Source organism: Myotis yumanensis, unplaced genomic scaffold (assembly GCF_028538775.1).
Source record: "Myotis yumanensis isolate MYYU_CA2020_CCGP unplaced genomic scaffold, mMyoYum1.0.hap1 SCAF_3, whole genome shotgun sequence".
NCBI classification, from domain to species: Eukaryota; Metazoa; Chordata; class Mammalia; order Chiroptera; family Vespertilionidae; genus Myotis; species Myotis yumanensis.
In genome coordinates, this window is record NW_027223754.1 from 76,363,352 (window position 1) to 76,378,388 (window position 15,037).

Sequence of the window (15,037 nt, forward strand, 5' to 3'; positions counted from 1 at the left end):
AAATTGTGTGAAATGTCTCTTTAATGTTTACTTTGGTATAGATATAACTAACACTGATTCTTACTTCTTTTAACTTTGATGAAAAGATCTTTCATCATTAGCATGTTATGGAAAGGTTTTGTTACTGATTTTTTTAGTTCATCAGTAAACAATTTTTAAAACTTTGACTTTCTTATGAAAATTCATATAAATTACTATTCTGTGCTTGACATCAGTTATTTAAGAACCTAAAAGAAAAAGTATCATCAAAGTATTCATTTTGAATGTGTGGAGTTTTTCTGAGGGTTAGTAAATGGAGATGTGAATTAATTTTATATATTCTGAATGATGCTGAAACCCCTTGAAACAGCGATGTTGGATTGTCTATCACCTCTTAGAGCAAGTTGCTCCCCAAAAGGGTGATTTTGGCATCTCGTAGACTTCCTTGGAAGTCAAGCACCAGAGGTCTGTGATAAAGGTAGTTGCCAGCATGAAGAAGAGCAAGATTCCCTCAATTCAGTTAAAAAGCTTAGAGTCCTGACTGCTGAATTACCACCAACTTGCAAATAAATAACCACTACTAAATGCAGATAACGTGTTAAACAGCTAACACTAGTAAATCACTGGTGACAGAGAGCCGAAAGCGAAACCCCTCACTCATTGGCACACCAATTCTTAAAGTCTTATAGCATTGTAATGTCTTCAGACACATATACTAAATTGAACAACTGGTTACTCAAAGTTAAGAATGTTTTAAAAATAAACCCTAATCTCTTTTTTATGTCAGTTACATACTGCCTTAGATTTTACTAAGTGGCTATCTGTCTAGTAAGAGAGAAGCAACACTTGGTCAGACTAAATGGAAATCCATCAAATGTCTGCTATCAAACTAAATCAACCCGTGGTCTCCCGGCAAAAAGTAACATCATATAACAGAGACAACACATTTCAGATACATAAATTGTCCAAAATATAGACAGTCAATTCGGTTTCACATGTACAAGATCCCTTCTTTTCTAATTTAAACATTTACAAATGATAAGAACCAATAATAGAGCTTTGGAAAGGCTGTTACTAGGAACCAAATACAGTTCTCCAGAGAATAAGGCTGACGGGAGTTGCTCCCTCTTCCTTTCAAAGCAATTTGCAAAGGAGGTACAGTCTAAAATCTTGACAGCATTTGAGGGAAATATTTTCAGTTGAATTCGTTGAGGTTTAAAATTACAAAACTTACTTCAGTTCAGTGTTTGTTTTCACTCTTGTTTTTGTTAATCTAGGAATTTTATGACATTTATGCTGTTTCTACACTGGCTTGGTGGCCAGAAAAGAAGGCACAGAATTCTCCACCAGTTTGCAAATAATGCATTTTTCTGCTCCAGTGCACAAACAGCCGTTATTTAACTCAGCACCACATTTTCTAAGGTATGGGCTGGAAGCTGTTTGTCATGAAGCCGTAAAATGCCAAAAAATTTTAACACTGAAGGAAAATGTCAATCAAGGCATTTTCCCATCTGCTGCTACTTCTGCAAGTGCTAATTTTATTTTTCCCAATTCCTGAAATTTGAGGTTTCCTAGCCTCACATGGAAGTAAGTTTGAAACTTGCTAAATGACACAAGAAAAAAAGTGCAAGCAAATGAAGGAATAGGAGGTGTATTTTTCTCAAAGGACACCAATAAAAAGAGGCAGAAGCACATTGAGAAAAATGGAAAACATTCTGTTAAGACCCAGGCCTCTTGAAAAACACTACACAATGCAATTAACCAGGGCTGGTATCACACATGCATTAAAGCATTTTTCATGGTTTTGAAATCAATGGGTACACACATCTTGAACCACATAAGATACTTTTAAAACCAATCAACAGTATGATATCTACAGAGGCAGAAACTGTATGTTATTGAGAAAACATGAAGAAATTTCAGGTATTGGTACAAATGCCATTCTTGTGATTTAGCATGACTTTAATAAAAGCTTCTACAAGGACTTGCACATAACCATGACTGACAGATGTATTTTTTGACCTTTCAGATAGCTCCATCGGCTCACTCAAACACATTTTGAACAGATTATGTACTGTAGTACTTGGTAGACTATACATTAAACAAGAGACTTTGCTCTGAGGCACTGCTTCCCACACCCCATGGGGAAAAGGAAGCAGGAAAAAACAAAACTCATAGAGTTCGACAGCTACTGAGGCAACACTTGCCATTTACAATATAAGCCCAAATATTTTTGCAACACAACTATATATTAATTTAATAAAATACACAATATAGCTCTTATACACTCAACAATTTGGCTCATATGCACTGAATCTGCAATAAATCAATAAAAATATGTCATTTGATGTAAACACATTGAATCTTCTTACATTTGCACATATAAATGATCATGTGATTTGTGTATGTCTAAGACATTTTCCCTTTCCTAAGCTATTTTAGTGTCCACAAATAAGTAAAACACATTAATCATGTTAATTTTCTCTGAATAGTATTACTCAATGGTAACTATTTTTTTCAGAATCTTTCTAGGTCAAATTAAAAATAGATCTATCATTATTTATATATTTGTTGGACACTAAAATGCTAAAGAGAAATTTCAAAACGTCAAATTTTCTCCTCTTTTAATGAAGTGAATTAGTCTGTGTGTGTGCAGGACAAAATGGACTATATCTTTTTACACTTAACTTTTATACGACATGAGGTGTCTTACAAATGACCAAGTATTTTTAAATTTTTTTTTCAACTAATGATATGGAATGTTCTTTGTGTTGATATGTGTGGCAGGTAACTTTATACAGAAATGCTTACCACAAATATGTATTCATGTTTGGTGTAGCTTGGACTACTGCAAGGTCTTTGCGGGACTTTCAGTAGAAGCCTGTGATGACTGCTAAAAATCCACCACAGAGCACACATTATGACCCTGCTTTGTATGGGGTTTATAAGTAAACAGTGGAGTCAGCATAAGTCACGGAGGACAGTCTTACAGTGATCAAGAACACTTCACTTCTCCCAGGCATACCTCCTAACAGATGGTCAAAAGGTATCTTGCCTCCTCATCCTCCTTTTTCTTCTCTGTTTTTCTTTCCTCTTTGAGCATCATCAATTCTGTCCTAATATAAGTTTGGTCAAAACACAACCATTGTTATCTCTGAAAAAAAAAAATAGCAGTGAAAAGGACATACTTGTGGGCACTTCAGATGTTCACGGAAAGCCTTAAAGCAGCATTGGTCTCTTCATCGCCCTAAACCAGGTTGTCACCAGGAGGGATCATTTTTACATCAACAGAAGAGATCAGAAAATGCCAATGCTTTTTTGTTGTTGTTTTCCTCCTCTCACTTTCTCACAGCCACAGGGTCATTTCCCCGACAGTCCTGCAAAAGCTTATCAATTTCTCTCACGACTTCCTCCGCATCCACCGACTCTCTGCCCAGATCCCTGTTGGGGTGGTCAAGTTGCTCGAGAACGGCCCCCATCTCGCTGGAATCCCGGCTGGCTCTGGAGTGGACATCGGCGAAGACCCTTGCCATCTGATCGGAAGCCATGAAGGGAGGGTCTCTTGGTTGCTTACTGGGCGACAGATACTGACTGTCAGTGGGCAAATACTGGCTGCTTGCTTCGGCCAGGGCTCCCGGTTTCGCTTCGCAACCATCCTGGGAGCCTTTCGTTGAGGTGCAAGGCTCCATGCATGCCTTGGTGGGGCTGCTTGATGCTGAGGGGACCTCTTGGAGGAGAGGGCTCAGGGCACGTTTGGCTTTTAAATAAGGTTTAACATTGGCAATGAGAATAGTGTGCTCTCGCTTGTCTTTTCCAAATGTACAAAAGGTCTTTTTCCCAGTGGGATTCACAGTTTCGTAAGTCTCAGTCTCAACATTAGCTTCAACTGTGGGTACAAAGAGATTTGTGCGGTAATCTGCGTTTTCAGCCTGATTGGCTGCAGGGAACTGTGGCATCCAACACCTGTCAGAATGACCAAGCACTCGGCATTCATCTGTGCAATTAATGCACTCTTCTGGTTCTGCAAGACAAAAAACAGCAAGTCCCATCGTTAGAGTGGCCTTTACATTTCTACCAAGGCTCCGCTCAGCTCTCAGTGGGCCTGCTTGACCTCTGGTCTCTTAATTAAAAAGGAAAAGAAAACAATAATTAAAACATTTCAGGATGGTTGCATAAACCTGCTGGTTGAGACAATGGTTTTATTTAAGTCTAGTCTCTAGATATTAATGAATTCCCATAGCCTGGGAAGAAGAAACAGTGGCCATTGGAGAATCATTCTCAGTAGAATAGAACAACACTGAAAACTAATGTCCTTGGGATATCAGTTAGTCTTTGTTCTGTATAACCCATCCTGGAAACAGTGAGCTTCAAAGAGGATTACTCGGATTAATTTTTCAAACCAGATAACAGGGCAAAAACTGGATTGCAGACTTCCATAACAAGTCCTAAGCTTATTTTTAAATGTTTTATCCCTATTTTGCTTGTAATTGTTATTTTGGTGACAGCATAAAATAAAAGGTTTCCTTTAAAAGCCTATTTTTCCTGCTGAGAGTAGAAAATGAAATTTTTATCAGAATGTGTTATGAATAAGCTTGTCAAAAAGTGCACATTTCAATTTTATTAGATATGGGTATGGATCATATAATCAGTTTTTTTCACTTTAGATTTTTGTTTTTGGTGTAAATAGGTGAAAATGGATTTAGTCAACAGATATAGTTCAGAGTGAATGACAAATCATGATTTCCTATTTTGAATGATAGTGCTTTCTGTGAGAATTTTTGCTTCTCTCTTTTGCCCATAGAAATATAGGTAATCTAAATAAAGCTTTTTTAATGACCTTTATTTCAAAGATGTTGAACAAGAAAACACGAAAGAAAATTTCTTCATTATGAGAACAGCTGCATACTTCCATGACCCCAATATTTTAAACTATAACTTTGAACTTCGTCTTCCTAGTTGTCCTTTTCATCTAAAATAGCTATTCCCCTTAATGTTTAATGATCCTTTAAATCAGAAACTTTTTTTAGGAGAGGATATTTACAATTTACCTCTGTGTGATGGGAATAGAATTCCCTACACATTTAAGAACCCTTGGGATTGTCACTAAATTGACGCGTGAGGATTTCGACAAATTTATAGTGTCATGTGCAAGGAGAAAAATATTCACATGAAAGATATTTAAAATAGGGAGAAGCAAATTTAATAGCATTGATAAATTTATACAGTTACTTTTCAAAGCCATAAATAAAATCTGAGTTCATATTTAAAACATATAAGTAATTCCCTCTCCAAAAAAGAAAAAATATATATACAATATAACTTGATTTATCTCAGAAGATTTTAAGATGAAATAATTTCCTATGACATTAACATTTTTTAAATTTATCTAAATACTATCATGACAGAACAAAATACTGTGGCATTATTTAGCATGTATCATTAACATGTGAAACATTTTAAACATATTTAGGTATGTCGTGTTTTGTCATGTTTTTTTTAAAATATATTTACCTGTGAGCAAATAAAATATGTTGAGTTTAGTATGTAATGCAGGTAAGTATGTTGAAATGCAGTTTCCAACTGATCTTTCACCCAGAGACTCAAATGTTATCTGACATGAAATTGTTGGACAGATGAACACAAAGAGAAGCAGAAGGATCCAGAAACAACATTTTCTAAAATGCCTTCCTGTATAGATTTAAAGTACAATAGAAATTTTATAGAAAAAAATATCCTGAAAAGTTTAATATCTGGTATCTATTTTCTTTACCTATTCTGAATGGGAATCATAAATAATACTTCCATATATGTGCCAGTAAGTATTAGGAAAAAAAGCTATTATTTCATTCAACCAATTTTGTCCTCCAAAAATACAGTAGAACACTTTACTACCTATTTCACTTGGTGATACTTTTGAATCTTTTAGAGTCAAATTTTTTTAAAAATTCATTTGCAATCCATACACTCTCTTTAAAACATAATAACATAGTTTTATATTCCAATTGTGACTGGCCTTCAATTTCAGCTATTTGGATAGCCTAACACTGAATAAATTCAATATGAATTTAAAAAGAGAGTGAAAGTGATAGAATAATGCAGATATATGAAAGTGAAAATCGACCTTGATTTTCAACATAAAATGATTGTTTGCACTTTACTGCTGAAAATCTGCAGCTTTTTACTTGACTCCTTCATGTCACATCCTAGGGAGCAAATTTTGAGTGTTGATTGTGATACATTATAAGCTGTTCACCTTGTGATTAGGCTGCAATTTTGATGGCAGCAGTTCACAGACAGTGAAGAAAATAGAACGGACACTTTTGCACTAGCAGCAGAAACTATGAGCATAAAGTAAACAATAACTGCAGGGGTCAAATAAGAATTTATGATAGTAAAATTATTTTTGAAGTAACATCAATAAAAAGATAAATAGGTTGGTACAGAAAAGAGACACATAATGTATGATTAGCTAGACCAAAAAGAAAAAAAAAACGAAAGAAAGAGGGAAGAAGAGAAGCTAGGTGAAGGGTGAGAGGCAGAGGAGGGAAGTAGAGAAGGAAGAAGAGGGGGAAACATTTTAAAGAAAGGGAGTTGCATTAGGAGGATTTCTGCCATGTGTATCTTCTGTTATATATTTGCAAAATCCCCTCAATAACCTGTGTATAATAAAGAATAATACTGTTGAGTGTTTTCTCAAGCCTTAGAACTATAAATGTAGGTAAACTTCTGCATCTTAGAGAAAATGGATCCCAGAATAGATATATTGAATTAGAAGCTACAGGATTTTTTTAAAGCAAATTATAAAAGACTGCCCCTATTTGCATAAATGAGTGTAACCAAAAACAAATATTTGTATCAGAAAACAATTTTAGAGACACTGGACAGAAGAAATCAAAGCAAAAATAATTGATCCAAGATTTACTTTTGTCTTCTGGAGCAATCTGAGATTATAAGGGAATTATTTACCTTTATTTTAATACTTTACTCAATATAACATGATTTCTCTTCAACGGAATTCACTCTCTACCAGAAAAATGGACTAATCCAAATGGTATGCAGATGAGAAAAATTGAGAAATAAGCATGTTTATATTGCAAAGACAAAGCAATTCTGAAGTCCAACAGCTAAAAATCTGGACAGTTCTGCCTATAGAAAAAGTTTCCAATTTCTAATTTTTTAAATGTATGATTGTCTGAAGAATCATGTGACCATCAGATAAATTAGAATACTTGTTTAGCATTAAATTTAGCATTAGGAATCATTTTCTGTAGTCATATTGCCTCATTTGACTATTGCACAAGCTCCCTTAGGGAGGGATCTAAATACTGTCATCCTAAATAGTTTAATTTTGCATCTTAATTTATAAGATATTTTTTCAAATGATATAAAGTCAATCAAATGACTACAGTATTGCAGTTCATTCTGTACCATAAATCACACACACACACATCTTTATTTGTATGTGTGTGTGAGAAAATTGAGCTTTTCCCAGGATATATAGTCCAGGTAAAATTTGAAAACTCAAATACATAACCAATGCATTTCTGAAAATTAATTATCAATAATTCCATAAGCAACGTACAGGTGAATTATTACAACATACAAAAATGTTTTATATTCATAATATGAGTGATAACATAAATATAGGGTTTCCCAAAAAATGTATATACACTTTAACAGCTGATAGCTCAATTTTGAAAATGAAATACATGTTAATAAACACTGCCCTTATAACTATTCAAAGTGTGTGTTTACATTTTTTGGATACTCTCTCTATATAAAATATAAATATTTATATATAAAGCGTCACATATATAATGAATGAATATATATGTATAACTCTTTTTATCTAAAATCTATCATTGGCCCAACAACTTGACTACCTCTGATTTTAGAATTTTATACAATGCAAATTGATTTAGACATAAAGATGTCTGAAATATGCATATTCACATTGGCTGACATATCTGAAAGCTCTCTTTTTTAAAAGTATGTTTTTATTGATTTTTTTTAGAGATAAAGAAAGGGAGAGGGCTAGAGAGATAGAAAAATCAATGAGAGAGAAACATCAACTGGCTGCCTCCTGAACACCTTCTACTGGGGATCGAGACTGCAACCCTGGCATGTGCCCTGACTAGGATCCGAACCAGTGACCTCTTGGCCCATGGGTCAATGCTCAGCCACTGAGCCACACCAGGAGGGCTGAAAGCACTCTCTTTTCAATGTAGATTAAGCAGTTTAATAACTTAATCTTAGAGATGGTAGGTAAGGAATCATGTTGTGCCAAATATATCTTCAAAATAACTGTCATTGAGGAAGTTATGTGTATGTAATGAAAAATATTTAGGCAATACATCAGATGATCTGCTCTTGAATTATTGGATTTTAGCAATCTTCCATAAAGGAAACCATGTTTAATGCTTATAGTGTGATTTTAACATTGTAAAATCACCGTATCTTTAGGAATGCATGGCCATTTTGACAACGGGTAATACTCCTTGCATGTTATGACTCAGTGGTGTTCATTGCAAAGGAGACATGTCCAGAAACCAGTCCATGAAATTTCTTACTTCAGAGTAAATCTACATCTTTATTCTAATCTGTCTCATTCTCAAGCGAGAATTTATCATAAATCAGAAGTTAAGTTTATTTTCCCAGTCTCGGAAACACTAAACCACACCACCCAAAGAGAGATACTTGGCAACTAATTTGTTACCACTTAGGGAAATATTAGAAAACATAAAAAGGATTTCCTCTGCTTAGTTTCAAATTCGCTTTCTGCCTCAGGAGCCCACACATTTGTACATCTGAAAACACACATATAGTTTCTATCATTAGAACTTCAGATATGCGTCTGATCTAATTTTTATAATGAGGAAATAATTGTGTCTTAGAAATGTGAAAACCAAAACCTATAAGTCAGGGCATGAATGAGCAAGTTCTAAAGTGCTGTGGCCAGGGGCAAAGGACATCTGAGAGTTTTCTCTGCTTAATTACTGATAACAAAATGGCTTTATTTCTGCTTTACATGGGAATTATGCTTCTCTATTAGTGTTGTTGTGGTTGTTAATGTTTCTAGCAGCATCATAAAATTACCATTGTTTCCAAGTAGACAACTCTATAAATGGAAGTCCGTTTTTTTATTTGTTCTCATTTTTCTTTTTTATTTCAAGTTTACCCTTTTTTCACTAACATAAGCTTTCATAACACCTAAGTAGCTGTCTAGAAAAGCAGGGAGCAGAAAACATCTCCACTTATGGCTGAAACAAGTGTTCTGGAGATTAACTCTACAGAATGTAAACGAGGCACCCATCGCAGATTATCTACCCACAGACAGATGAGCCCAGAACGCAGACCGGCAGTTCATTTATACTACTTTTCCTACTAAAAGGTTCTAATGGTGTAACAGCAGTTTGTTTTTACTGCCTTTTTCTTCTTCAGCGCACACACACACACACCACACACAACGTCACACATGCACACACACACTTCCCTATAAACACAACAAATTGTGATTTACCCAAATATATCCTAACATATCAGAGAGAAAACATCAATACTAAAATAGAGATCCCATCAGAATACAGTCCAACAAAGCTCTAATGAATGTCTCAGTAAGTTGATATAATTTGCAACATCCTGTGAACTGACACTTTTGCAACCAACAGTTCTTCCCTTTTCTGGTGATGCTGTTTATTATTTACTTACTACCCTTTACCTTCCTATGAGCCCCTCACCCTTGCTATAATAGGGCGAGTCATTCCATTAAAATAGCACCTTTCTAATCTAGACTCATTCAAATCGTTTCCATTTGTGACTTCTATGTCCCATTTACTAGCATATTAGTTAAAAATAAACCTGACTTCACTCCATTTGACTCAAAGAGGGGTAAAAATTTCACTTTCAATATCATTTCCAGAGACAGTGTCAGAAAGTTTCTCAAAACTTTTTCCCACTGTATCAGAAAAAAAGAAGTGAGTACCCCAAATTACAATTTTATCACACACCTTTTTTCCTGCTAGTGTTCACATGCCTGCCAGCCTTAATATTAGCACAATTTTAATAAGCTTGGTGTAGTACCTTATGAAGGGAAGGAATCATAAGGAAAAAAGTCACATCTGAGGACCAATCATGTTTTTTAGCTAAGTAGTATTTCATCTACTGCATTGTATTTCCTGTGTTTCTTACTTGTGCTCAGGGATCTATGTTGTTTTATTAATCAAGTAACTGGTACACAAATACACAGATGGGGGACGTCTTTTTGCTTCCTTTATTTCCTAATGTGAGGGGAATCGTGCATTTGTTGCAATATGCTCACTTGTCATTGTATGAGGATGCCTGTTCCCACCAGCAGTGATATAATGATGAAACACTAGGCATAGGTCTGCAGAAATATAATTTTCCCAATAACTGCCCATAAAAAATCAGAATTTAGACACAGAGTACACAACAAAAATGCTGTGAGACAAACATGTATTTTCAGGTGAATGCACTATAAATCTGGCTTCCGGATTTTACCTCGGTCGTGAAATGCCATTCTATCTGTTTTTGAAAGGTAGAGAGCCCATGTTGAAGAGGAAGTTATTATAACACTATCAATAGGCAAACAGCTCAGCTCTGAAGTGCTAATCCTCTAGCGTGCACCTGCATCGCACAATGCTTCTGAATGTATTGCCAGGGCTGCATTCAGACACCGGAAACCACTGGCCTGTGACATCTTCAACCGAATCCCACTGCAGCTGCCTATTTGGGGGATTGGCATGTTCGCACTCCCTATGCAGCCCAGCTGTACACCTTCAGGCGTGGTTTTCAGTGTTTGGAACTCTTTGGACGTAACAACATGTCTACCCGAGTGAACTTTTTGGCATTTGTATTGATATCATGAAGATAATACTCTGAGATAGAGAAAACTTAAGTTAAATGGAAACTTATGTTAAGGAATAAAAGCAAAATGATAAAAAGAAATTTGATGTGACAGCAACAGAAATATATATATATATATATATATATATATATACACACACACACACATATATATATATATACAAACTTTCTATATCTGTATATCTATATATAGATAGATATACAGATATGGATATAGATATAGATATAGATATAGATATAGATAGGCATTTATGAACAGGGAGAGAGAGAGAGAGAGAGAGAGAGAGAGAGAGAGAGAATGTAAACCATGCATAGGGAATCTATGGCACAAACTTAGTAAGTATGTCCCATAGCACACAGCTCTGAGATTAGCGTTCAAAACTCAGCTGCCTGCCTCCCCCATCTCATACTGTAGTTGCCGCCATCACCTGGGGCAGCAGCAGATGCTTGGAAGTCCAGGCCCAGATAAATGGGGCCATCTCTTTCTTAACAGGTACCCCGAGGAGAACTGGCTCTGAAGCTCAATATTATCCTCATGGAGCAAGTTTTTGTTTTTGTTTTGTTTTTGAGAAAAAAAGAAACTCTGAAAGAGCCTCTCCGGGGGGAAAAATACAGCTCAAATGCCTGCACAGAGTAAAGACAGCTCAAATTCAGTGGGGACATTAGATGTGTGTAGTTCAGCAGTTAGTTTAAAGAAGTTGTACTCAATCATCCATAATGCAGTTTTCAAGGAAAGGCATCGTGAACAGAATATAGTAGAATAGGTGTTATGTCAAATAAAGTTTTGCGGTAAATGAACCTAAGTCTATCCACCTCTAAAATCCTCCAGTCTTGCCCAGCCGGTATCGCTCAGTGGTTGAGTGTTAACCTATGAACCAGGAGGTATCAGTTTGATTTCGGTTGGGGCACCAGGTTGCAGGCTTGATCCCAGTGGGGGGCATGCAGGAGGCAGCCAATAAATGATTCCCTCTCATCATTGCTGTTGCTCTCTCTCTCTCTCCTTTTTTTTCTCTCTCTGAAATCAATATATATATATATATATATATATATATATATATATATATATAATAAAATCCTCCAGTCTCTGATTATATCTCTTCACCAAGAAGTTTACACTTTGATTGGAAACTAGAAAAAAAAGCTTTAAAACCATCATAGGGGAAATAACTCATGATAAATTACAATTGATCACAACAAAAACACAGATAAAAGTTACCTGTAATATTATGAAAGGCTTTGTACAAGAAGTGGTGTTTGATTGTAATTCAAAGAATGATCAGAGTTTCAACAGACAGTGGAGAGCAGGCAGAGGGTGATCCAGGTAAAAGGATTAGAAAGTGAAACACTTGCCACACAGAAGTATGCATCTCTCAGGGTAATAAGAAACCAGCTTTATAAGCCAAAGGACATACGTTGCAATGCCAAAAAATAAAATAGTAACATAGGGTAAACTGGCTAGCATTTACAAGAGAATGGAAAAACTCTAACTAAATGAACAAATTTAATGTAGCAGACAATGGAACACTAATATAGGTATTTGAGCAGTTTATTACATGCCTCAGAAAATTCTTGAAACATCTTGGTACTTGATTGCAAAGGTACTGGACATTTATGAACATACAAACCTGGGATGAGCCAAGGGCGAGTAGTATTCAAATCTGCATTATTTCTAAATAGAGATATCTAGAGTTTTGGTGCCAAACAAGGATATCCCCAACAGAGCACAGTAGGCCCTGGCATGATTCACTGGCTTAGTCATTCTTACCCCAATGCCACCCCATGCTGCTCGCATCTCATCAACTTTTCTTAAACTACAGAAAGCTTTAATGTATGTTCATTCAACTGGCATTTTATAGTAACAGTAAAAATGTTGCATTTTATAATTCTGTATTGGAAAAAAGATATCTTCTTCCTACATCTAATGTAGCCTTCCTGCCTCTTCCTCCAGTTTATTATTGTTAAACAAGCATAAGAATGATTATGATCACATGTCTTAAATATTAAAGAATTTCTTCAGAAACCCAGAAGAGGGAAAATCTGAGAAAGAAAATCCTTTTAGGTGTCTAGGAGAGAGAGATAATAAATACCCTTAAAAGGCCCAGAGAATGACCACAAATAATGTAAATGTTGAATCTGTGAAACTCTTCAAAGTTGATTCTGGATAATTTTCCCATTGAGTTATATATTTTTGCATTCCTCCCTAACTCTTAGTATTTTTTAGTCTCTTTGCCCCTCACTGAGATCTTTATAACTCTTGAGGTTTAGACACTGACACCATGTATGCTATTTCATGTTCAATCCCTTGAGTACACAGAATGAAAAATTCACTTTTCTGAATTTGAACAAAGTACTGAAATTGATATAATAAAACACATTAATTTAAAAAGGTATAAAATATTATTGGTAATCTATAATAGAAGTGACTACCCTATGCAAGTGACTCATTTCAAATCCATTCATATGAGGTTGTAATGTCAGTTACAATTGACACATACAATTGACACATCAGATCTGTCTGTTAAATATCATGTTTATATAAAAATCCAAAATTCTTTATTTATTATTGAGGGTACCATTTTAAATACAATCAATCCTGCCTGTCATATATCCCCCTAAAACATGGAGGTCAGAGTATTTTCCCCTTAGGAAATTTCTTAAACCAATGACACTATTATTAAAATTAAAGCTAACATTTTAAAAATCACCTCTTTAAATTATGGAAACCAGTGAGTATTTTGAAAAACTACCTCAGCAGCTATAGGTGTGTTTCTTCTCTCCTAGATTTTTCTTTTTATCCTATTTTGATTCTACTGCATTGTCATGTCAAATTTGTCATTTTATCTCTTGTTTTAGTTAGCTGCCTTCGTATCTTATACTTTATCTGGCAGCTATCATCAACATATGAATTAATTTAAAAATCTTGTAATTTTAAAGTCTTGAAAGGGTTAATGCAGCTTCCAAAAGAACCTGATTTAGATGCAGTGAGAAACCTATGCTCTGGCATGAAATAGTTAGTAAAAGCTGTTTGGTTTACAAGGACAAATTTAAAATTCTAGCAACTTCACACTGTGAATTTCAGATCCAAGACTATTTAAGTATGCCACTATTCTTCATCTTCAGAGAGGACATTTTCCTTATGCTTTTATTGTCTGTGAAAGCTAACCCTATCTCTGATAATGACACCATTTTTGATGACATGGATGAATATATCTAAAATTCAAGTTATCATCCTAGCAAAGTGGTAATCCTGTAAGGAAGGTCAATGAAAACATGCCTATTAAGCCAAAGTCTGTGTAAGAAGCAAGGAAGGTAGTCCTAGTGATTTTCTCTCAAACCTGCTTTCTGATTTCTACTAGAATGTACATCTGTTTACCAGGTTAAATCCCCTTGTTCATCTTGTTTCTAGCACTTGTTTGTTTTCAATTGCTAGAGACAAGTAAACAGAATCAGGTATCATTTTTGGTATTCTCAGAAAAAAGTTCATTCAGATGCAACTAATCCTTCCCTGCTTATTATTTAGTAACCAATAGGATTTGGGAATCCCAGAAAATAGATTTTTTTTAAAAGATTCTAACATTTTTATAGTTTAATGACATTCTGATCTCTAAAAGTTATTCATTAAATTTATATAACTCCACTCTAGAAACAGACTTATAGTTTCAATGAAGTTATCTTATGGACATGGTTCCAAATTAACAGATGGGTGTGTTTTTTCAGATCAATTATATACACATATATAACATATTTAAAGAGAGAAATAATACAGAATACATTTTATTTTAAGAGTTAAAGAAGTGGGAAACATATATGAAACTATGCCTCTCCATAAATGATTCCTATAAAAATTACTTATATTACAATAAAAAATAAACTGAAGTTAAATGTCCTGAATGTGAATGCATACACACACACTGATGGGTAATATGTATTTTCACAAAAAAATGCCTCTTGTGAAATGAACTTTTTTCCTATAGAACTATTAAAATCGATAGTGTCCCAAAAATAACTTTAGGATAAAATACAGGCAATTCGGCCCTGATTTTACTAAAACAACTCCTACCACTAAGCTGCTAATACTGCCACTATTATTGCTATTATTATTATTATAGATAATTTTAAAATATATAAAGAGTAGGAAAGATAACTGACATTTTAAATAAGCCTGCTCTGGAAA

The 15,037-nt window shown here is 34.8% G+C and overlaps 1 protein-coding gene across 3 annotated transcripts in view; it reads right to left on the reverse strand.

Annotated features, from left to right (window-relative positions):
• Nucleotides 1-3,027: 3,027 nt before the first annotated feature.
• PCDH17 (protocadherin 17) overlaps nucleotides 3,028-15,037 on the reverse strand; it is a 94,861-nt gene continuing 82,851 nt past the window's right edge. For all 3 annotated transcript variants that reach the window (XM_070408980.1, XM_070408981.1, XM_070408979.1), the window contains one exon: nucleotides 3,028-4,000. In XM_070408980.1, coding sequence (XP_070265081.1) covers nucleotides 3,318-4,000 — 683 coding nt within the window. In that variant the 3' untranslated portion in view covers nucleotides 3,028-3,317. The remainder of the gene's footprint in view (nucleotides 4,001-15,037) is intronic.